A 24,248-nucleotide genomic window follows, 5' to 3' on the forward strand; every position below is an offset into this window, starting at 1 on the left:
TTGAACTCTGAGTTCTGGGCCCCAAACAGCCTGTAACTCACTTTAGATATTTAATAATAATATTATAATCACAACAAGACAAAACAATGAGCTTTTCTATTGCCTAGGATAATCTACTCATACCCCTAGACCTTTGTCAACAGCACCCAGGCACGAATGAAAACAATAATAACGTTCAGTACAATCAATGAGAATCCTATCAATGTCACTGCATTTACACTGTTCCCGTTTAATTGCATATGTTACAGTAAAATGACTATTGTGGTCAAAGAAAGTAAATGTAAAAATGTTTCAATAAACTTTACATCACTGTACAACCCGGAGCTGGGTTTTAATGTGGTAGGGGACTGCTTTCAGCAACATCCTAAAGCAGATGTCTGGAATTGCTGCAAACTGCAATTTGGCCTACAATCCAAAGTCTTAACCCAACAAAGAAGATGTAATGTTTCAGGAACCTTTTCCAAACAAAAAAAAAAGGACCCTGGCTATCCTGATTACTTTGAAGAGGTCACAGTTTTTTTTTCCTTGAATATTAAGAGAACAAATGTTTATGGAGTAGTAAAATTTCATTGGCTAGTTTTACACTAGCACAATGTAGTTTCATAAATACTGATAACTATTACTGTTTAGACTTACTTTTTATATAATTGACATTGCCAGAGTAATAATGGAGAAGTTGATTAAAAATGTCAAGAAAGCAACACTGACCATTTTGGGGGGGTGACAGAATAAGTGGGGTGTCTTGGAGTGCACCATTATTGCGCTGCTAGCGTTGGTCTTACGCCAGCACCACTTAACTTTCTGCACATGGCACCAAGCGCCAGACTTTTCTGCCTCGATACCCCACTGTGTAGGGACTACTGACCATGTTTTATTCATCTCTTTATGAAACACCCACTAACCACCCTGACTGAAACTTCACTTTCCTCCAAACTCATTTCCAATCATCTTTTAGGGTATTCCAACACTCACCTTTTCCAGTTCAGCATGAAGTATTACAACAACAGTAGAACTTAAAAGATAATTAGTCTATAATAAAGCTTAATTGAGTTTTTTCAATTTTGTACATTTTTTTTTCTCATTCACAATGGGTTAGAAGCACTTCCCCATATAATGCTCCTCATTACAAGATCCTAATTACATTTGGGATTTCATAGCCTTGTATAACAACTGTCATCTTGCCTTAAAACATTACATATAAAACATCATGCAACATGGACACCCTTCGGAGAGACCACACACCACTTCTAACATCTTTTGTCTAACAGATTGGACATAAGTTAACATTGTTTTCTTTCTTTTCTATAAAAATAGTATATGTTTAATAACGTTCATGAATGTTTTCAAAACGACTAAAATAAATTAAACACAGATAGCTTCTTTGCCTTAAAATCTTGAAGAAATGAATCTTTTGACTTTTACTAATAGTACAAATAAACTGTGGAGGAAAGGCACTAGCTTAAGATTTTAAATGATGAATTAAAAGTAGTTTTGGATGTGATTGGGACAAAAGGGGGACAACTGTAATTGAACAACAATTTAAAAAAATTTTAAAAAGTAGTTTTGGATAAACAACATGGACAACACTGTAAGATGAAGTACATATCTATTTGTTAATAAATGCATTCACATCTACAACCATGAGTCTGTTAATAAAAATGAAAAATAAAAATTGGTAACATCATTAATTCTGCATTTGAGTGCATGAATTTGATTAGTGGGAGCCTTAAATACCATATGATCTCACCTTTAACTGGAACACAATCAACAAGAGAAAAAAGCAAATGAAATATAACCAAAGTCATTGAAAATAAGAACAATCTAACAATACCCAGAGGGGAGGGGGGAGGGGGGAGGGGACAGTGGGGAGAAGGGTTTTCAGGAACTACTACAAAGGACACATGGACAAAACCAAGGGGGAGGGTGGAAGCAAGGGAGGGAGGTGGTTTGGAAGGAGTGAGGGGAAGGGTGGGGAGAAAATACAGACAACTGTAACTGAACAACAATAAAACAATTAAAGTAGAACGCTCCATAGATATTATATAATCGTCCTTCAATAAAGTCAGTTGGGGTGATTAAGTAGAATTTATTATGACAGGTGAAGGAACCCTGAAATAGAGACGGTAGATTTCCTGGTGGCGTAAGACGCTACAGACAGTTCTGGGGCATTATATCTTTTAATTTACAGTACACTTTCAACATCTTATCTTTCACTTCAACATCTGCAAAGGATATATTCCTCCAAATGCTAGGACAGATGGTCCAACAACATTCAAGGAAAGCCTTTCACATGAAGATTGTGTAAAATGCTATCATGTTGATAATCCTGGCAAATTACATTATTGACCTTCATCATATAACAAAAATAACAGCCTTTAAAAAATGCAATGATGGGCCTGGCTGGCGTAGCTCAGTGGATTGAGTACGGGCTGCGAACCAAAGTGTCGCAGGTTTGATTCCCAGCCAGGGTACATGCCTGGGTTGCAGGCCATAAACCCCAGCAACTGCACATTGATGTTTCTCTCCCTCTCTCCCTCTCTCTCTCTCTCTCTTCCTCCCTTCCCTCTCTAAAAATAAATAAATAAAATATTTAAAAAAGAAAAAAAAGAATGAAAAAAATGCAATGATGGGTGATTGTAGTCTATATTTTTGTAGGAATAATAACTTTGAATGCCCATGTGCTACCACTGTGGCAAACATAGAGCTAAGGCCTTCATTTTTGTTACCTCCACCATATGAGGTTATAACAGTACCTCTTCTTAGAAGAGAAAACTGACTCAGAGGACATTAAATTATTTGCCCCAAATTATAGAGCTAATGCAGGTCTCCCTTAGTCACTACAAATAGGTATAGTATTAAAAAATAAAATAATTTGAAAATGCTTGTGTCTCAGTTATCTTTTTATCTAAATTCTTTCTTTGTTGCAATTTAATCCTATAAGGCATCAGGACCTTAGTGCATTGGTTTACTGTACATTAAAGAAATGAACAAGCCCTGGCTGGCGTAGCTCAGTGGATTGAGCACAGGCTGCGAACCAAAGTGTCACAGGTTCGATTCCCAGTCAGGGCACATGCCTGGGTTGCAGGCCATGACCCCCAGCAACCGCACATTGATGTTTCTCTCTCCCTTCCCTCTCTAAAAAAATAGATAAATAAAATCTTTAAAAAAGAGAGAGATGAACAAATCCTGATACCAACAGGCTGATGAGAGCATCCCGGTTAGATGGGAACCTGCACTTTCATTATTTTCCATTCATCCTGGGAAAGTGGGCCCTTCTGGCATCTGTGCATTAAATAAGTCAGTTCCATAATCTTCATCAAGCCATTTGCCTTTATTTTCTTGTGGCAACTGGTTTCCAGAGACAAAATACCTTCTCTGCAATCACCCGGCATAAAGCTCTGAGTTCATTAGGCTCAGCAGTGTTGCTGTTGTTGGATTGATGTAGGCACAGCCTATTCTTATCTATTTCATGTATGTGTCTTATTTTGGTATTGTTTTCCATGCCAACAACATGAAAGTCAAGTTAAGCAATATGTAGCCACCTGAGAAACTCTATGTTTCAAGCAATAGATATCTGCCTTTCACTGAGGGGGTGGGGTGAAGAGCTGGTACTAAGTTGGAGTAGATTCACTTTGGGCTCTGCTTCCACACTCCTCCCTCTATCCCCACCCTTTGCCATACAAGCTGTAGATCCTCCCATTCTGACTCCAGGCTCACCCATGGGACCTGCTTGGACAACGGCACATCAGAGACAGGCTTGGGAAGCATGTGTGCAATTGGTCCTGTCCTTACGCCTTCCCCTCTACCATCGCCAGGAGAACATGCTTGACATCGACTGCAGGGAAGAGTGGCGCAACACTTGAGCTGCCCCAGTTATTCGCCTGACATGTGCAGAGCCTAACCAAGATCAGCAGGACCTCCTAGCTGACGCCTAGCTGATTCCAGGTGTACAGGCGATAAACACGTATTGTTCTATGCTACTTAGGTTTATGTGGTTGCTGGCTATTCAGCAAAAACTGACCGATCCAGGGCCCAGGGCCCATCAGTCTAGGCCAAAGCTACGTGTACTGTCTAAATGCCCACAGTAATTTGAATCAAGAAACTTCAAGAGAGACATAACTCTCTGTGGTGGGCATGTCCTTATGTGGCCTCCATAATTCCCACTCCACACTATTCATAACTTTGTATAATTCTCTCTCCTTGAGTGTAGGCAAGATTTGTGACCTGCTTCTAACTAACAGATATGGCAAAGGAGAAAGATCTTATCTTGTTTATCATTCTTGTGACATTACATCATATGACAAAGGTGAAGGGAGTTTACAGATATAACTAAAGTCCCTAATCAGTTGGCTCTGAGTTAATCAAAAGAAAGATGATCTGGGTAGGTGTGAGCTAATCAGGTAAGCTCTTTAAGGGGTTTAGAGGTGACAGACTTGAAGTAGCAAAGCATCTCTCTCTCTCTTTCTTGCTTCCAGGAATTTCACAACCATAATGAAATAAATTCTGACAGCAACCTGAGGGAGCTAAGTGAATTCTTCTTTAATTGGACCTCCAGATGAGAATTTGGTCCAGCCAACATTTTTATTTCAGCCATATGGACCCTAAGAAGAAGACCCAGTGAAACTGTGCCCAGAATCCTGACCCATGGAAACTAAAATAATAACTGGGTGTTGTTAAATTTAAGCTGCTAAGTTCTGGAAATGTTCTTACACAACAATACAAAACTGATATATCTGGCTGGTGTAGCTCAATGGATTGAGCGTGGGCTGCAAACCAAAGTGTCCCAGGTTCGATTCCCAGTCAGGGCACATGCCTGGGTTGCAGGCCATGGCCCCCAGCAACTGCACATGGATGTTTGTCTCTCTTTCTCCCTCCCTTCCCTCTCTAAAAATAAATAAAATCTTTAAAAAAACCCTGATATAATTTTTCCTTGATTGAGCAAAAACAACTTCAGATAAATATAACATTCCTTATGTGGGCTCATAAGGATCTTTTAGGTATAAAATGGCTCCAAATGTTTCTTTTTCTGTTTACATTATTCGCTCATCAGCAGATGTTACTCGTATCAATCCTCTCTGTGTTTTCAGAGAACTTTCTCTGGTTTTGAGTCTGACACAATCTTTATTGATCCCAGTTTTTGTTTTTGTTTTTTTGTAACAAATCATGCCTCCATTTTGTATCTGCTGTTCTCAGACCTTCAGGATGTCCTTTTGTGATTGTCTTGGAATTTCTGACAATCTTTTGAATTTCATCTTTTTAAAAGGAATGTTTGCTACAATCTCTGGTAAGATTTTCATAAAGGCTTCCAAGCCTGGCCATTAGGGAGTGGAAGGGCAGAGGGTTGAGGAGGGGAAGATGGGAAAAGGGGCTATGTGGAAGACGGGAGGAACCATTTGTCGGGCATGGGTCATTTATACTTTAGTCACTTAGAAGTGGAGTCTTTTGGAGTGTCTCTTTTAAGTCATCTTAAATCAAATTTTCCTTTTAAGCATCATACACCTCAGGTTTACTTCTGCTAGGAAAGAACAGTGTAGGTAAGACAGAATAGGTTTATACAATAAGAGAACATTACGTTGACATGGATTTATTTAAAATATTTCTTTGTTGAAATGGCTTCTATTTTGATAGATTCTATTTTTATTTGTTAAAGAAGTTTTAAACTCGCTCTCCTGAAATGTCAATTCTTCTCGTCCTTTCCCATTTACTCAAGTCAAATTAAATAGCTCTGTGGGAGGGGAGGAGTGTTTACTGTTATTGTCTTTCTGGCCAGCTACTGCCCTGTGAGATCACTGAATTGTCTCCAATACCTAACAGCTTGTGGGCCTCAGCGAGAGAGAGGCCTCTCTGTGTTTCAAGCAAGGTCTGCAGTTCTTCCCAGGTGGAGGCCAGTTAGTAACATTTCGAATGATGGCCCTGCTCTCCTTTGAATGAGACCAGGTATCTGGTGTTCTTTGGCTATTTATTTTCTTAATCCTTTTCTTTAAAAAAATTGTGACCAGAGGGGAGAGGGGAAGGAATTTCAGGGGAATTTCAGGGGAAAGGGGGAAGGGTTTACAGGAACAAGTATAAAGGACACATGGACAAAAACTAGGGGGGGTGGAAATGGGAGGGAGGTGGGGAGGGCTGGGTGGGTGGGCTGGGATGGGAGTAAAACATAGAAAATTATACTTGAACAACAATTAAAATAAAATAAATTTAAAAATAAATAAAAAAAGAAAAAATATGTGAAATAACACTCAGAAAAGTACATGAAATTAAATGTATGATATAACCATGAAGTAACAAGAATATAACCAGAAAATGCTGTTAATCCCGTGAACCACCATGTATTTCTTCCCAGTGGTGCCACTCCCCTGCCATCCCAGAGGTAACCAACATCCTGACTTTTATTTACAGTTTTTCCACCTATATATGCATCTCTAAACAAAAGTTTATTTTTACTTTTAAGTTATGAATGTGTAAATACAATCATACTGCATATATTCTTTCTTTTCCTGCCTTTTTCTCTTAACAAATAGTTTGTAAGATTCATCCAGTGGTTTACTAGAAATAATTAATTTTCATTATTATGTGGCCACTTATTTTTACTAGTACAGTACAAGTGAGTGCTATCATCTTGTTGGTTATGAAAGGCAGGCCAATAAATATTGTGCATTCGTTGTCTTCCCTTGATGTTTAAATTCAGAAATACAGACTAATCAGAAAACAGTCACCAGACAGAGAAATCAATAGGGTGTGCGATACTCACTAACAACATTGGCTTGTCCAGTGAATATGGTATACTGGAGCTCATAGGAAACCACACTGAATTCATCATCAGAGGTCCAGTGGACAGTGATGGTGTCATAGGAAGCCGTGCAGAGCTCTTCTCTAATTGTGGGAGGGTTGGGAGCTGTGGGCATCAAGAATGTTCATCAGTGGAGAAGCATTCACCTCTGGGATACATTTCACAGATGTCTGACAGTCAAAGAAGGCCTTTCTGAACAGGTCCATCAGGACTACTATCTTAGAGATGGTGACCCCAATCCAAACAACATTTGGTAGGTTTGTTATGTGTGATTTTAATCAGGACTGTGACTTCAAACTGCCAGTGTGAACTTATCTCTATTTACCCTGAAAGCATGGTTAGAAAATTAAGTAAACAATACCGTCTCATTCATGAAAAAAAAAAAACATGTTAAACAAAAAAGTAAACAGGACTTCCAGTCAAGATGGAGGTGTAGGTAAAAATGCAGCTCACCTCCTCTCACAACTACATCAAAATTATAGCTAAACTACAGAACGATATCACTCAGAACTGTCAAACAATTGAGCTGCATGGAAGTCTGACAACTAGGGAATTAAAGAAACCACATTCATCCAGATGGGTAGGAGGAGTAGAAGGGCGGACACATAGAGATGTGGAACAGGCTGGTTCTAAATCCACATATGGTGGAAATCTCGGGAGCGAGGAATCCTAGCCCCACACCAGACCACCCAGCCCAGGGTCCCAGTGCCAGGAAGATAAGTCGTCATAACCTCTGGCTGTAAAAACCAGTGGGGGTTGGGTCAGTGAAACAAACTGCGGGATTCTCAGGCATCTCCTCTTGGAGGGCTCCACACACTCCCTTACTAAAACTCGCCCCCTCAGCACCACGGAAGCACCTTGAAGGGCACCAGTGGCACACAGGGAGGAACTGAAATGTCTGGCATCATGGGGGGAGCTGGGGGACAGCTTCCTTCCAGAGCCACAGAGAGCAGCCACTGTTCCTTTTCTGAGCCCTCCCTTGCACAGAGCCACAAAGTGGCATCACCATATCTGAGTCTCCATCAACCTAGTTCACACGGAAAACCCTGCCCTGATGATTACCTAAGGCTCTGCCCCATCCAACCTACAGGCCTACCCAAGCTGGAAATAGTGGCTTTTCCATATGAAGGGCTGGGCTAAATGCAGGCTTCAGATCTTCCTAAATACACTGAAATAAGCAATAGCTCAGCCCAAACCCTGTACCTTTCATTGAGTGGCCCTAGGCCTGGCACTAGCAGCCATCTGCAGGTTGCTTTATAGCGTATGCCAAGGGGCCCCAGACAGAACACAGGTGGAGGCTGACCTTTGCCTGCATCACCCAGGAAACCCTAGAGCCTGCACATCCAGTGGACAGTTACAGACCGTGTTGGAGCACCACCTCCCAACCACCTCCACAAGTTACGGAGGAAGGTGATTGTTGGCCAGGGGTCAACAGATAGTCCTATCAGCTGTCTGGCCTGGGAAAATCCCTCTCATAGACCTGCTGACAGCAATCAAGACTCATCTACAAGAGGAGAGTGTACTCAGCACACATGAAGGGTGTGCCTTGAGTATCTAGCTTGGAGATACGGAAGGCTGTGCCATTGGTCCCATAGGATACCTACTATATTAGGCCACACTATTAAGACAGGGAGCCATAGCAGCTCCACCTAATACACAGAAACAAACACAGGGAGGCTGCCAAAATGAGGAGATAAAGAAATATGGCCCAAATAAAACAGAACAAAACTCCAGAAGAAGAACTAAACAAAAGAGAGATAAGCAATCTCTCACATTGAGAGTTCAAAACATTGGTTATAAGGATGCTCAAGGAACACAGTGGGTACTCCAACAGCATAAAATAATCCAATCAGGAATGAAGGAGACAGCAATTGAAATAAAGAACAATTTACAGGGAATCAACAGCAGAGTGGATGAAGCTGAGAATCAAACCAATGATTAGGAACATAAGGAAGCTAAAGACATCTAGTCAGTACAGCAAGAAAAAATAATCCAAAAAATCGAGGATAGTGTAAGGAGCCTCTGGGACAACTTCAAGTATTCCAACATTTGCATCATAGGGGAACCAGAAGGAGAAGAGAAAGAACAAGAAATTGGAAAACTATTTGAAAAAATAATGAAAGTAAACTTCCCTAATTTGGTGAAGGAAATAGACATACAAGTCCAGGAAGCACAGAGAATCCTAAACAAGATGGATGCAAACAGGCCCACACCAAGACACATCATAATTAAAATGCCAAAGGTTAAAGATAAAGAGAGGATCTTAAGAGCTGCAAAAGAAAAGCAGATAGTTACTTACAAAGGAGTTCCCATCAGACTGTCAGCTCACTTCGCAAAAGAAATGTTGCAGGCTAGGAGGGGTTGGCAAGAAGTATTCACAATTAGGAAAACCAAGGACCTACAACCTAGACTATTCTATCCAGCAAAGCTATCACTTAGAATGGAAGGGCAGATAAAGTGCTTCCCAGACAAGGTAAAGCTCAAGGAGTTCATCATCATCAAGCCATTATTACATGAAATGTCAAAGGGACTTAAGAAAACAAAAAATTAAAACTATGAACATTAAAATGGCAATAAATACAGAAATGTCAACAACTGACTCTAAAAACTAAAGTAAGGAAACAAGCAGAACAGACAGAATGACAGATACGGAGAACATTGGGATGGTAGTCAGAGGGGAGGGGGGTCTAGGGGAGAATGGGGGGAAAAGTGAAGGGATTAAGAAGTACACATTGGTAGTTACAGAATAGCCAGGGGAAGGCTAAGAACAGTATAGTAAATGGAGTAGCCAAAGAACTTACACCCATGACCCGTGGACAGGAACAAAAGAGGGGCAATTGCCAGAGGGAGTGGGGAGCGCTGGGTGGAGGGTCACAACAGAGGGAAAAATGGGGACAACTGTAATAGCATAATCAATACAATTTTAAAAACTAATCAAGATCAATTTTGGTAATTTCATCCACTTGGTAGGGTATGAAAACCTTTTTTGGTAAAAGGTATATGGTAAATATTTTCGAATCTGTGTCCTTTGTTGCAACACCTTAACTCTGCCTTAGCATCATGGAAACAGCCAATGTGTACTCAGATGGACACAGCCATGTGCCAGTGAAAGTTTATTCACATAAACAAGTGAGGACTAGATGTGGCCTGGGAGTCAAAGCTTGTCAACCTTGCAGCCATGTGATGCCATATAATTTATTTATTTATTTATTTATTTTTTAAAATATATATAATGTACGTATATATATTCTTTTTAAAAAGATTTTATTTATTTGTTTTTAGAGAGGGAAGGGAGGGAGAAAGAGAGAGAGAGAAACATCAATGTGCAGTTGCTGGGGGTCATGGCCTGCAACCCAGGCATGTACCCTGTCTGGGAATCGAACCTGCAACACTTTGGTTCGCAGCCTGAGCTCAATCCACTGAGCTACACCAGCCAGGGCTTAATATAATTTACTTTTTAATTTTAATAAAACATCACTGGCCATGAAGCTTAGTTAGTTAGAATGTTGTCCCAATGTGCCAAGGTTGTGGGTTTGATCCCTGGTCAGGGCACATACAACAATCAACCAATGAATGCATGGATAAGCAGAACAACTAACCAATGTCTCTTTCTCTCCCTCTGCCTTATTCTTCTCTCTTTAAAATATCAATAAAAATTAAATTAAAAAAACCAGAAATGAAAGAATAATTACCTAACTTGATAAATTGACTAAACTCAGTTCCAAAGTAAACATTATGTCTAGTGTGGAAAGGGTATCTGCTAACTCTGCTATTATTAGCATGTTACTATTTTTTAAATTTTCTTGAATTTACTGAGGTGACATTGGTTAATAAAATTATATGGGTTTCAAGTGTACAATTCTATAATACAGTTTTACATTTAAAATGGCACCTAACTGGAATAATAGCAGAATTTGTTATACCATAACAAATAAGCCAAATAATTGTTTGAAGATTTTCTTTCATTAAATGTTTTGATTCCTTATTAAAAAACTTATTAGTGTGGCCCTATTTTCTTCTCACTTTTCAATTTATAGGTGGTATTTCAAATTAAGAACAAGATTAACAACCCATCATATCTAAGAAGTCCATTTTCCTTCCCCAAGGAAAACATGGTTCTTTGACATTTGGTTAACTTTATCACTGGAGAAGGCTGCTGTTTTATGTCTTAAACACATACTGGAGCAGAGAAGTCTAAATCCCCTACCCAAATAATGATTTTAAGTTGACTTCTCTTGGACTGATTTCAGGAACTGGTTTTATGAGAAAAGTCTGTGAGCAAGAAAGAGACTAGGCAGTGGGTGCTTTGCATTGGCAATAATATTTTAGATCAGGGGTTCACAAACTATGTCTTTGGGCCAAATCTGGCCCACTGCCTGTTTTTGTAAATAAAGTTTTATTGGAACACATCCATGCCCATTCATTTATGCATTGTCTATGGCTGCTTTTGTGTAATGGCCGAGTTGAGTTAGCTGTAACCACGTCTTACACGGCCTAAAATATTTGCCATCTGGACCTTTACAGTTAACGTTTGCCGACTGCCACTTTAGAGAATCAATCCAGGCCTTTATTGCCACTCTCTGTACACCAGAACCTAACTTCAGATTGACAGCTGTTGGGACGGGGGAGGAGGTTGGGGAGCTGGGTAAAGAAAAGGCGGATGGATGAAATAGATATATGACACACAGATACAGACAGCAGTGTGGGGATAGCTAAAGGGAAAGGGGGTAAGGGGAGGGGAAAGTGGGCAAGGAGGGGGAAATGGCGGCGTGAATGCACAATGCAGTGTGCAGATGATGCTTTATTGAATGTTACCCTGGAAATCTGTGTGGTTTTATTCATCAATGTCATCACAATAAATTCAATAAAAATTAACTTAACTTCAAAAGGAGAAACATATCTGCATTCTACAGAGTTAGTGGCAACCTTTGCTTACACCATCACGGAGTTTGTTTATGCTCTAAACTTTCATTAGGGTGCATGAGTTCTCAACAAATCCAAAGAGGTGGAGAAAGTTTATGAAAATGGTACATGTAAAACTCTGATTCTTTTAATATTGTTCACTTTGCCACCTGAAGACATCCGGGAAAGTCTCATATGAAACAAATGACTTTTATGACTGCTGTATAAAGTCAATTAGCCCAGCTTTGTCTATGGGTTATTGAATACCCACATGTGGCAGGCAGTGCATTAAGTTGTACACCACAATACGAGGGTTCTACAGAGCCCTTAAAGCATTCTTTCTGGAATATATATTTATACACTTGTCTCCTGAAGTAACCACATGCAAGATGTAATGTTGTGTGCAGTGACTTTGATGTGGATGGATCAGGCACAGCATTCAGAAGATGCCTTCTGCGGGGGAGCCCCAGCTGCATCGTAAAACATGCTTATTGTCTGTGTGGTCCCTATTAGTGTGGGGTCACCCTGCATGGATCAGTGAGAAATACTCGTTCTCTCAGAATCTAAATAGTTCATTGATTGATTTCTGCAGCAACCATCGTGAAAAGATTTTGTTCTCTCTGCACTGCAATATATGATTCAACGTAAAGAAAACTTATGTCCAAACTAGGCAAGTAGCTGTGAGACGCATGGCGGTAGCTGCAGTCATGGAGGAAACGTCACCTCTCTGGGTTATTAACTTGACATACCACTTAGAGGCATGTCACAGGGGGGAAAATCTTGTTTTTACAGCCAGGCAGGCTAACCCTGTTTTGATTAGAAACCCAATGGGTATGTCCTGAAAAGTCAATACCCAATTTACTGTAAATGAGAACAGGAGCGTGCTGCCAATTTCAATATTCACAGCATCAGGACCAGAGGGGGGATTTTCTTGCCTCTATCATAAACACGACACGAGGGATGGTGGGCTAATACTCCACAAACACTTCGTTTCCTGCTTACAAATGTCTGATAAACTATTTTGACTTGGCAATATCAGCCAAGCATCATATGTTATGGCCAGAATTAGTGTTATGTCTAGAAATGGGCCAGATTTGTATTGGAAGTTGACAGCTAAGAAGGCATAAGAGCAGGTACCCCATATGGTCTGTAGTTTGGCATAAACAGCCAGCGGGATGATATATGGTGTTCATGTTACTCGTCAGTGCAAACCACTTTCACAATTTCCCCTTTAGTTAGCACTTGGGCATTCACATAAAGACTAGAATGGGCACCACTGAAACACTATTAAACAACTATTGAGACACGGGGAGGATATACTCTTATCAATAAGACACCGACTTTGTGCGGAGTGGCCACGAGCCCAGCCAAATATTTTTTTCAGTCTTTTCAGCCCTTGGGCATGACCTTGCAGGATGGATCTGACCCATAAGACACAAGTGGAAGTTTGCTAGATGGGTCTTCTGAACAAGTTTTTTGTTTTCCTGATAACCAAAGACAAACTTGGCTGACAGAGTTGTGGTTTTTTTTGTCATCATTTCCCCTCTTCCCCTCTCTTTTTGTGTATAACTTGAGTATAGTACTTGGAGGTAGAATCATCGTGTTGTAACCATGTGGCCAAAAGGCAACACAAGGAAGGTGGCAGAGCAGAAAAGGAGAAAGCCTGGGGTCCGAGGTCATCACTGAACTGCTGCCCAGCCTTAGATCACATGCCCCTGTTCTCCCGTTTCTTGACATGAACACCCCTTGATGGCTTTAGTCACTGCTAATTTGACTTGCTGTTGTTGCAACATACTCGTTGCCAACTGATATAAAAAAAAAACCAAAGGAGGTTTTTAACAGGATGCCATCATGAACAACAGCTCAGTCAGAGAAATCGCCACACCTGGACTGTCGAAGACATTAGCCACAGACTACATGTGGCTCTTTAAATTTCTATTAAATTTAATACAATTAAATAAACGTAGAAACTCACAAGCCACATTGCAAGTTTTCCATAGCCCCACGAGGCTAGCAGCTACCATATTGGACAGCACAAGTACAGAATGTTTCCCATAGAGTGTTAGTAGATCACGTTAGTTTACATAGATCTCACAGTTAAAAGCTTAAAAAGGATAGCATTATCTTCAGAAATATTTGAAACCAAGTTTGGGAGTTGATTTCTTTCTTCTTTAATAACAGCGGTATAGTTTGAAAGAAGAAGAAGGACATAAGAAGTTTGCGGGATGGCTTGCCTCCCTTGTCAATGCAGAAAGGCTAAAAGGGCCTTGCAAAGAAAAAACTGATCTTCTGGGTACAGTGCTCCTTGAATATAGAACTCCTTGCTTCCTATGTAGACTGTAAAAACAAACATCACACAATGCTTCCTCTCTCCTGCTCCGCTTTCCCGCAAGCACACACTCATGGAGTTCGAGTGGAGAAGCCGATGCTGTTCTAAGTTAGGGATGTTGGTCTCTCCAGGGCTACCCAGCCTGAGCCTAGTGCACAGCTGGCTTCACTGTATGCACAGAACTTCCTGCAGTCACGGGCACCCGTGGCTTTGGCTAACCCAAGCAAGGTCATCTAAACGGTCCACATTCTACCAGTGAATGTTTTCAGTTCCCACTTTAGAGGTTAACAGCAAATAAAAGTTTGGAAGCATGGTTAAGAATGGGAGCAGCCTGAGGTTTTCTTTTATAATTGTTCCTTTGTTTTTTTCAGCTTGCCCCTCCCCAGTCGTACCTATCAGAAAGCTCAGGACTGAAACATGGCACCAGCAACTCAAACGTGATTTGGGGAGTGTGCCATAGTGACCTCTGCCAAGATAAAATTCATTCTTTTACTAGAAAGAACAGAAGTCTTTGGAGTCTGGACACACCGAAGCCAAATCCTGATTCTGCCACTCCCTAGCTATCGACCTCTGGCAAGACAGATGACCTCCATCATTTGCCAAATGAGGATTATGATACTCCAGTTTGATGTTACAAAGATTAAACAAGGTTGCAGATACAAAGAACCGGAGCAAGGTGATGTTAGCATCAAAGTTAGCTATCATTTTTTTTCTCTGCCAAGGCACTGTGTCAGATGCCATGCTGATACGAAATGGAAAATAGCCACACTACATTCCGCATCTCTTTGATGAGCAACACGGCTATTATTTGTATTACCCACACTCTGAGAGTGAGAGTGGTAGTCAGCATGCGTTGAATGACTGACATTCTGTTTTTTCCTTCATCCTCAATTAGTCTTGGACTATGTTGTTTTGGTTGGAAAAAAAAAAAAAGAGCACTAGAAATTGTTTCCAGGAACATTAGACTCCATTCCTAAAGCAAAAGCCTCCATCTCTGGTTTTTAGGGAATTGATTTGGTGGCAAAGTATTTGTATCACGGAATATATACAACATCAAAAGAAAAAAAAACCTCACAAAGATAATACCTGTAAGGTAATCCAGACATTCAAGCAATTTCTTCTCTCGGGAAAAATCTAAGGCAAAGGTGTCAAATGTGTCGTTGAGGTTGATTTCAGGAATTAGAACCTGGGATGATGCCGTTGCCATAGAGACTCTGTAATTTAAACAAAACAACTTTTTACAAACATCAAGGTGGCTTTCACTCCATGTGCATAGGAATGAAAACAATCACAGAAAAGAAATATCATTTAAAAATAGTGCGGTTTTTACATGTGAGCCTTAAAAAGACGGCACAACACAGCAACACAATGCAAATGAGCTGAAGTTTAAAGACAAGGCAAAGGAACTGGAAAAACGGTACAATGGTTCCCCCCTTCCTTTTTACTAGAGAGGGTGGGAATTCCCCATGGAGGTAAGAGAATATTCATATTTCACGTCGCTGTGTATTTGACAGCCTGGCCCCATCACATGTAACCCCAGCAAGAAGCACATAGCTGCAGGCATTTCTTCACACATCTGTCTGGGAAACTGTTTGTTCCTCTCAGACCCGACCGTGCTCCACTTCAAAGAGGAGGCTCCACAATTTCAAACTGCATAAAAGGCAAAGTGAAGATTAAAAAAGAATGTTTCCAGATATTGGATTAGTTTAATCAATTACTAGCCCCTCTCTAAAATAAACATTAAAAAAAGGAGTTCTTGTCTGGGCTCATTTTTATTCTCCTTGTACTCATTTTCTTGAACCATATTCCCAGCAGATGGCATGGAAAATATTCATGAGCTTTCTCACAAATTCCCCCCCATGGACGTACGGTTTCTCCTTTTCATTTAGGGTTGCTGTTTATACTTCTCATTTACAAACCATAAAGCAAGGTATTGGCAAGTATCAATCTTCTGCTATGGACTCTCAAATTGATTAGTCAGAACATTTTGACTAATTAAAATCATGCAAGTGATTCTCTTAAAAACAAGAAAATTGTGGCATGATATAAACCACTTGTAAGTATGTCAAACGGTACCAAACTCATAATCTTATGATTTTAGTATTTTGTTAAGTTTGGTAAACACCACCAAGTACTGACTATGTGTAGTAGGATATTAGGTAGGGTGCCAGGAATTTTTGAGCAAAGAAACAATGTTGAAATGATTTAGCTCTAAATCTAGTTACCAATTTTCTAATTAAGGGCATTGATACTCATTTATACAAGGCCACAAAAATACCTGGCAGAGGCCAGGAGAATTCCAGGCCTGTATTCTTCCATTTAATATAGAAAAAGGTCAGTCTGGATACCCCAAAAGATGTATCTCCTTTTACATTTCCTAATGGCCCTTACAGCTTTGGATTTTATAAAGCCAACATATCTTGGCTATAAAAATTACACTTGTGAGTACATCCATGCAACAGAATATGATTCACCTATGAAAAAGAATGAAGTACTGCCCTGGCTGGTGTGGCTCAGTGCATTGAGTGCCAGCCTGTGAACCAAAGGGTCACTGGTTTGATTCTTAGCCTAGGGCGCATGCCTGGGTTGTGGGCCAGGTCCCCAGTTGGGGGCATGTGAGAGGCAACCACACATTGATGTTTCTCTCCCTGTCCTACTCTCTTCCTCCCCCCGCTCTAAAAATAAATACAATCTTTAAAAAAGCTTTAAAAAAAAGAAGTACTGAGACATGCTACAATGCGGATGTACCTTGGAAACATACTAAGTGAAAGAAAGAGGCCAAACACAAGGGGTCACATGATCCATTTGGATGGAATACCCAGAAAAAGCAACCTCATAGAAATAAAGAGCAGATTGCTGGCTGCCAGGGGCTGGGGTTAGGAGGCACTGTAGAGTGACCGTTCATAGGTGTGGGGTGGTGAACATATTTTGGAATGTTAATGTACTAGATGCCACTGAACTGTACATATTAAAATGGTTAATTTTGCTAGGTGACTTGCACCTCAGTAAAAACTTACACCTATGAAATGCTCAAAATCCTCACAAATCAAGCTCCTCTAACTACATTCTATATGCAATTTAAAAGTTTCTGAGCCCTGGCTGGTGTAGCTCAGTGGATTGAGCACAGGCTGCGAACCAAAGCATCGCAGGTTCGATTCCCAGTCAGGGCACATGCCTGGGTTGCAGGCCACGGCCCCCAGCAACTGCACATGGATGTTTCTCTCTCTCTCTATCTCCCTACCTTCCCTCTCTAAAAATAAATAAATAAAATCTTTAAAAAAAGTTTCTATAATTTCTGGAGCAGTTTCAGTGCTGCAATGGGAGAGAAGTAGAGAAAAAAATTAACAATGGAATAGACGTTGGGACCCCAAAGAAAAGCTTCCAGTGTTTGGGTAAGAGTAGATAATCTAAACCTACCACCTGACCCTTTCGCCAAGCAGCAGTGAATACCAGAGTTTTGATTTTGTTTGCTAAACATTGCACCAAAGGGAACTGGGCTAATTATTGTGACTAATGACTATTAACTTGAACTAATGGATAAAGGTATGGTTGTTAGGTATTTTTTTTCATAGGTGGTCAAACTGTATTTAAAAATGCTTTCCTTATGACCCACCCATGAACAGAAAAACTCCTAAAATTCAAAGAGATCCTAGGGTTGTTCAACAAAGATTCAACAAATACCAAGCCCTTAGGGTGTGCCATGTACTGAAGAGTCCAAAATATCTGCAATAGTGCAGAAAAGTTAAACGAAATCCTATACACCTGAAATTAATATAAAATAATATTGAATGAGCCCTGGCTGGCATAGCTCAGTGGATTGAGCGCGGGCTGGGAACCAAAGTGTCCCAGGTTCAATTCCCAGTCAGGGCGCATTCCTGGGTTGCAGGCCATAACCCCCAGCAACCGCACATTGATGTCTCTCTCTGTCTCTCTCTCTCTCTGTCTCTCTCTCCCTCCCTCCTTTCCCTCTCTAAAAATAAATAAAATCTTTAAAAAATATTGAATGTAAACTCTAACTGAAAAATAAAGTTCAATAAAGAAATGCTATACTGCTATTTGAACTTTTCAAATAAAAACTTCAAAGTGAAACCCTAATTCATTGTTTCATGATGAACAGGAGGGAGAACTGTAATAAGTTATTATGAAACAAGCGCCTAACGTCTGATTGTATCATCCTGCCAATGCACGTGTGAGAGACCTTGTGCTCAACAGGTGAGAGAGTCTCCACTGCTCTGAACAGATAAATTTGCTTTAGCCCTTTTTTTCCTGTGCAACGGCAGAAGCCTCTGTATAGTCTCATTCAAAATAGATTCCATTCCTAAGTTTCTCCTGGTTCTATGGTCCACAAACAATTAAATACAACATGCTTTGGTCTAGTGGCACTGTTAAAAATGCTTCCTGCCCTGGCTGGTGTAGCTCAGTGGATTGAGCGTGGGCTGCGAACCAGTGTCGCAGGTTCGATTCCCAGTCAGGGCACATGCCTGGGTTGCAGGCCACGGCCCCCCGCAATCTCACATTGATGTTTTTCTCTTTCTCCCTCCATTCCCTCTCTAAAAATAAATAAATAAAAAATCTTAAAAAAAAAGAGTAAAAAAAAATGCTTCCCATTTTGATGGTGGGAACTTTGGGGAGTGGGAATGGGAAGGATGAAAGATCCTAAGCCTGGGAGGCAAAGACTGACAGCAAGACTCTTTGGAGATTACTGCAGCTCTTAACACCAACACATTTTTTTTTGATGGAAGGAAAGATATTTCTATTTGGCTACAATTTCAAATTCTCAATGGGAATGACAGGCAAGGGGAGAGCTGCCAAATTCAACATTTTAGGCCACGTTTTTATTTCCCAAATCCTTGCAGCCCATCTTCTGGTCTTTTAGGTAGGTTGCCAAAATCCACCTGGGCCATCAGTGTATGCCACTTTCTCAATGCCTTGCTTTTACACTCGCGCACGCACGTGTGTGTGTGTGTGTGTGTGCGCGCGCGCACGTGCGTGCACACATGCCGTGGGTATGTGTGTTAAACTCTTAACATATTGGGACAAATAAGGGCATTGTGCCACAGTTTGAGGCTTAAGAGGGTGAGCTGCACATTACTCCCTATTCCTATGTCCGTTTCGATGCCCCTAATTTCCAAGACACTTGGCTGCTAGCAGCCACACGGGGCTCCTTTTCCAGAAGGTGGAGATGTCTAGAGCTACACTGCTCACAGGGTTTCTGCAAAATAGCAAATGCCAGAGGAAGAGGCTCTGCCCTTCCCACCTAATACGCACTCCCCACCCTGTGCCCAGCCCCTGACAATGGCACTAACTGGGCCTCTCTTGTGGGGTGGGGAGGAGGTCTTCGATGCACATCAGCATGGTAAAACCTGGTAAGGTCCCACAGAAACAAAATGTGCCTTATTTTGGTCAGCTCAGGATTTCCCAAATGCATTTGGCTTAGGAACCTTGTTGTTTTACTACTAATCAACACCCTGCAGAACACACTTCAAAAACCATTTATAAGATGCACTCTGATTCTTAGTATCAAGTGACATCTCCCCAGAGCTGACAACCGGGATTCTTGGCTTTGTACTCTGGAAGTCTGATGGATCCTTGAACTCACACAGGTCATCTTGGGGAGTTTGAGACCCTCCTACGAGCTCTGAAATGTGGATACTGTTCAGAGGGAATTTTTTTTTTTAAAAAGATTATTTATTTATTTATATTTAGAGAGAAGGGAAGAGAGAGAGAAAGAGGGAGAAACATCTGTGTGTGGTTGTTTCTCATGTACCTCCCATTGGGGACCTGGCCTGTAACCCAGGCACATGCCCTGACTGGGAATCGAACCAGGGACCTTTTGATTCACAGGCCGGCACTCAATCCACTGAACCACACCAGCCAGGGTAGAATTTTCTTTTTTGCCACCCTCTTAATGCACACAACTTGCTATCAAAAGTGACTTCAATTTCATATTTCTCATAAATAGTAGACCAATTTTCTTATGCTTAGATTGAGTGAAGACTTTTGCTTATTTAATGTAATTTTATAAAAATGTACACATTGTACAATAATACCCATATATTAGTGTACCTTGAGAGTATAGTATGTGATACAATCCTCTGGCATCCATACAGTGCGTGGGAAGGAAAGGAATTAGCAATTGCTGTATGTTCATCTTGTGACAGGGGCTGAGTTAATATTTTTACTATATTATTTCATTTTATCCTTCCAACAACCATGTTCGGTGGGAATAATCAACTCTGCTTTATGGGTTTGTTCACTCATTCATTCATGTCAGACAGTTGGCTAGGTGCTGGGGCTCCAGTGTGAAAACGATATGGCTACAGATCCCACCCACTGGGAACTTAAGAGCAGAAGTACTCACAAGTGGTAAGGAGCGGCCTGACGCTATCTATAACCACCACTAAGCACCAGCACACAGCCAAGCACTTGGTTCCAAAGCACATGCATCTCTTACAATGTAAAGCTTGAGACCTTCTCTTCTTTGTTTTTTTTTTTTTTGATGTTTCTGAATTGAAAATCTTTCACGGCTTGTAGGCGAATCTAGCTTAAGTGATTTCACAATAAAAAAAAATGGCATGTAAGTCTGACTTTAGGAAGGCCTGCAGCATTGCAAGTTTTTTTCGGGGCTTTCTACCCTTCAATAAAAAGATAAAGATGATTCAGAACTACACAGGCACCAGTGCCCAAGGCAGACACAATATGAAGCAGAGGACCAAGAAGTCACATCCTAGAGAAGAACATTAAGTGATGAGGGACAGAGGTAGGTAGACAGAGACCAGCAATGAAATCAAGAGGTACAAGGAAGGACTCTACGGATGTACTGAAACGTGAAAACCTAAATCCAACAAACATTATGGAATATCTGTGATGCTCATGGCCTGGTCTTACTTACGAGTCATGAGCAATGTTATCACAAATACTGATAGAGATAGCTATTACGAGCCCTATTTTCTAAGTAGAAAATAACTCATGAATAAATCCGAAGAATTACAGTTATGAAGTAGCGGTGCTGGTATTTGAACCCAAGTTTCCCTACTCCTAGTCTAAGCCCAGTGCCCTTTGACTGTGTCTCAGTTGCTGAAACAAGAGAAAGGCTCAGGAATTGACCAAAAGGATTGAGAAACAGAGATAGAGAGGGAGAGGGAGTGGGAGTAGGAGAGGGAGAGGGAGAGGGAGGGGGAGAGGGAGAGAGGATGCCTAGCACATTTTTACAGGCACTATGTATTCACACTTGATGGTGGTTTAGCCTTCCTATAAGCTGTAGGCCAACTTTCTTATGCCTGGATTTAGTGAATAGTTTTGCTTACTTAACATAATTTCATACAAGTCTACATACAACCGCACCAAGAACTATATATTAGTGAGGCTCGGGAATATAGTATATTATACAACTCAGTTGTAGAAAGAGACATCAGTCATGGTTCTGTTCTTGATGAATGGGCTTATTACAGGCGGAGCTGAACGGGACAAGACATGGCTTGCTATCTCTGAGGGAGACCACGTGTGGGCGTTCATGTGCTTCTGTTGTGCTGCAAATGCGGGTCCTCTTTCAGAATGCTTTGTATTAACTATTCGGGGGTCACATTCTCTCTCCTCACTAGGTGAGGATTTTTTCATTATACTTGATCTCACTTTTAGGGCTTGCTGAGAAATGCAGCCCATAGTAGCCACCTCATTTGAGTATCTCACACTTTATAGCTGGAGAAAAGTACTTTGGATCCCAGTTGGAAACTGTAATGTATGCATAACTGTCTAGTAGAGTGTCCTGGGTACACAGGAGTACTAGTGCTATTTGCAATGTTTAATTTTCAGATGAGTATAAAGGAATTGGATACAGTCCAGATGACAGTAGCAGAGACAATTAAACACCTGGAAGCTAGGAGTCACGAGGAAAGAAACTGACTTCTCTCAGAGAAGGGAAGAGATCACTTTAAGGATATAAACGGGATGATAATCAGCTCTTATCCATGTGCTTTGGAAGAGATAAGTATCTAACCAGCCACAGGAGGACATTTTCTCAACTATAAGAAATAACACAGTTGGATACCAGATCGGACTTGTAAAAATACTGTGCATTACTCTCAATGAAGGAATAGTGAAAATGAAAATATCCATGCCTACCTCTATGCGATATTTTGCGAATTAGGGCACAGTGTCCAACATAAGCAAGCACTTAATAAATGTTAGTTTTCTTTCTCCTTCCTTGCAGAAATTCAAGTCCTAAGATGGTGAATATTTTTTTTCCCTAGGCCAGGGTTTGGCAAAGCACAGCCTGTGGGCCAAATCTGGCCTGCTGCCTGTTTTTGTAGGTTTACTGGAACACAGCCACGTCTATTCATTTCCGTATTATCTGCAAAGACCGTTGTAGAGCTACAATGACAGAGTTGAATAGTTGTAACCAAGTCCTAAGCTTAGCATAGCTCAAAGTATTCCCTCTTCGGTCCTTTAGAGAAAAAGTTTGCGGACTCCTGCTCTAGGAGAAAGACCAGCATGAATGAGCTGTCTGGGGTCTTCTAGGGATAAGCTTCTATGATTGCTTTGTTTCGGGGCGGTTGACTGAAAATTAGAATGAATAAGAAGTCAACGCCATTGACATTGATTGCAGAGGTGACTCAGGTAGTGTTAGGTGCTTTTCTTTGGCTCCACTAGAATTGCTGTAGGTGTTTTCATCAGTGAAGGCCTGGAATGTTTATGCCAGGGAAGTATGAGTACTGACCCTGCCAGCTTTACTGCTGAACTACAAACATTCACATAATGTCATTTCTATGTTCCCTATACTGGAGTAAAGGGTATTTTTAAAAGCAACAGGTATGAGGCTGACAGTTTGATCCCTTTTTTCTCTCCTGTGAGTTGGTCTTGACCTTTTCAGGAGAGGCGAAGCTTCTCGACCAAACAAAAACAAGCCAAACAGAAAACAACACCTGGACCATTTTTCTCGAGTAGATGAGCCCTAAGATGGAAGAAAAGATGTCCTTTTATGTTTTTGCCTTCTTTCTGACTCTTTACTAGCAAGGGCACGATAAGGTCAGGTCCGAGAGTTACAATACACGCTGTTTTTGTGCCATCATAAGCTCCCTCCACCCCGCCCCAAAGCAGGCAGATTTTCTTCTTTCTAACTGGTGGAGTCTTGTCCCAAAGGCCTTGAACTCCAGGCTGCTACAGAAAAGGCTTTGACGTGTCAAAGGGAAGCATCTTCAGCTGGAACAAAGCAACTCAAAGCGCCTGCTTTGTGTGGTACTCAGCCTTGAAAATGAAAACAAAAGCAAGGAGAGGGCGAGGCCAACCAATCACACCCCAGACACAGAAGCCCGGCACTGAGAATTTCCCAGCAGTCCCCGCACTCACCTCTCAGTGATATTCTTAGCCGTCTGTAGGAACCGTGCGTGATCATTCTCCTTTAGAGAGTGTTCCGCTTGGGAGATGAGTGATGCTGACCGCTCGATGCACTGTTTGCAGTTTGCAATCTGCTGAGCCAGCTTTCGAAGCCTCATCACCTTAAACAGAAGCATGGAGAGGGTTACACGGGTGTCCCTGGGTAGTGAAAATGCATCGGGCTGCACCCGTGTGATGTGTGCATTTTGCTGTATGTAAGTTGCCCTTCAATGCAAGTTCAAAAAGTAGGCATGGAGAGAGATACTGAAATGTGGCATTGTTAGGGGACTCTTGTCTTAGCTATTTTTTATCTCCTTGGGGAAGTGTCACCAATTCGTTTTATGAGGAAACACTGAATTGCAAATTGCTTTCCTGTTGATGGGGAAAAAAGGTGTTGTTCAGAGGTAAGTTACAGAGGGTCACCAGACCTCTTCCCCTGACAATTACACACATCTACCGTGAGATCCTAGAGAACCCTGGAACGTTAATTTATCTCAGTGTTTCAGCTGTACCATCAAGAAAATAACACATCTCCACAGGCACAAATGTGTGGCTTCAGTGCAGCCGTTTTCTAAAAGGTTCTTCACAATCTATGTTATAAAATTGTGATACAAAAACATTAGGTACTGCTATTTCCCCACCCTATCTAAAAGTCACGTGTTAACTTAACAGAAAGGGAGCATTTTTCCATTGATTAATATTTTTCCTGTTGAGCAGATGAGAGAAAGCCAAAAAAAGCACAGCTGGGCCGTTTCCCCTCGCCGGGAACGTCATTTCCAGGCACTTTGTGCTCGCTTGATAACTAAGAACTATTTTGATAAGCATTTCCCCAGTCGGGATAAAAATGCATGTTTGGTT

The 24,248-nt window shown here is 41.1% G+C and overlaps 1 protein-coding gene across 5 annotated transcripts in view; it reads right to left on the reverse strand.

Annotated features, from left to right (window-relative positions):
• The window catches only part of MID1 (midline 1), a 400,721-nt gene that overhangs the window by 12,882 nt on the left and 363,591 nt on the right, over positions 1-24,248 (reverse strand). For all 5 annotated transcript variants that reach the window (XM_036016641.1, XM_036016640.1, XM_028522396.2 and 2 more), the window contains exons 5-7: positions 23,364-23,512; positions 15,105-15,232; positions 6,749-6,892 (exon numbers count right to left, since the gene is read on the reverse strand). In XM_036016641.1, the coding sequence (XP_035872534.1) occupies positions 6,749-6,892; positions 15,105-15,232; positions 23,364-23,512 (421 nt within the window). The remainder of the gene's footprint in view (positions 1-6,748; positions 6,893-15,104; positions 15,233-23,363; positions 23,513-24,248) is intronic.

Source organism: Phyllostomus discolor, chromosome X (assembly GCF_004126475.2).
Source record: "Phyllostomus discolor isolate MPI-MPIP mPhyDis1 chromosome X, mPhyDis1.pri.v3, whole genome shotgun sequence".
Taxonomy (NCBI): Eukaryota; Metazoa; Chordata; class Mammalia; order Chiroptera; family Phyllostomidae; genus Phyllostomus; species Phyllostomus discolor.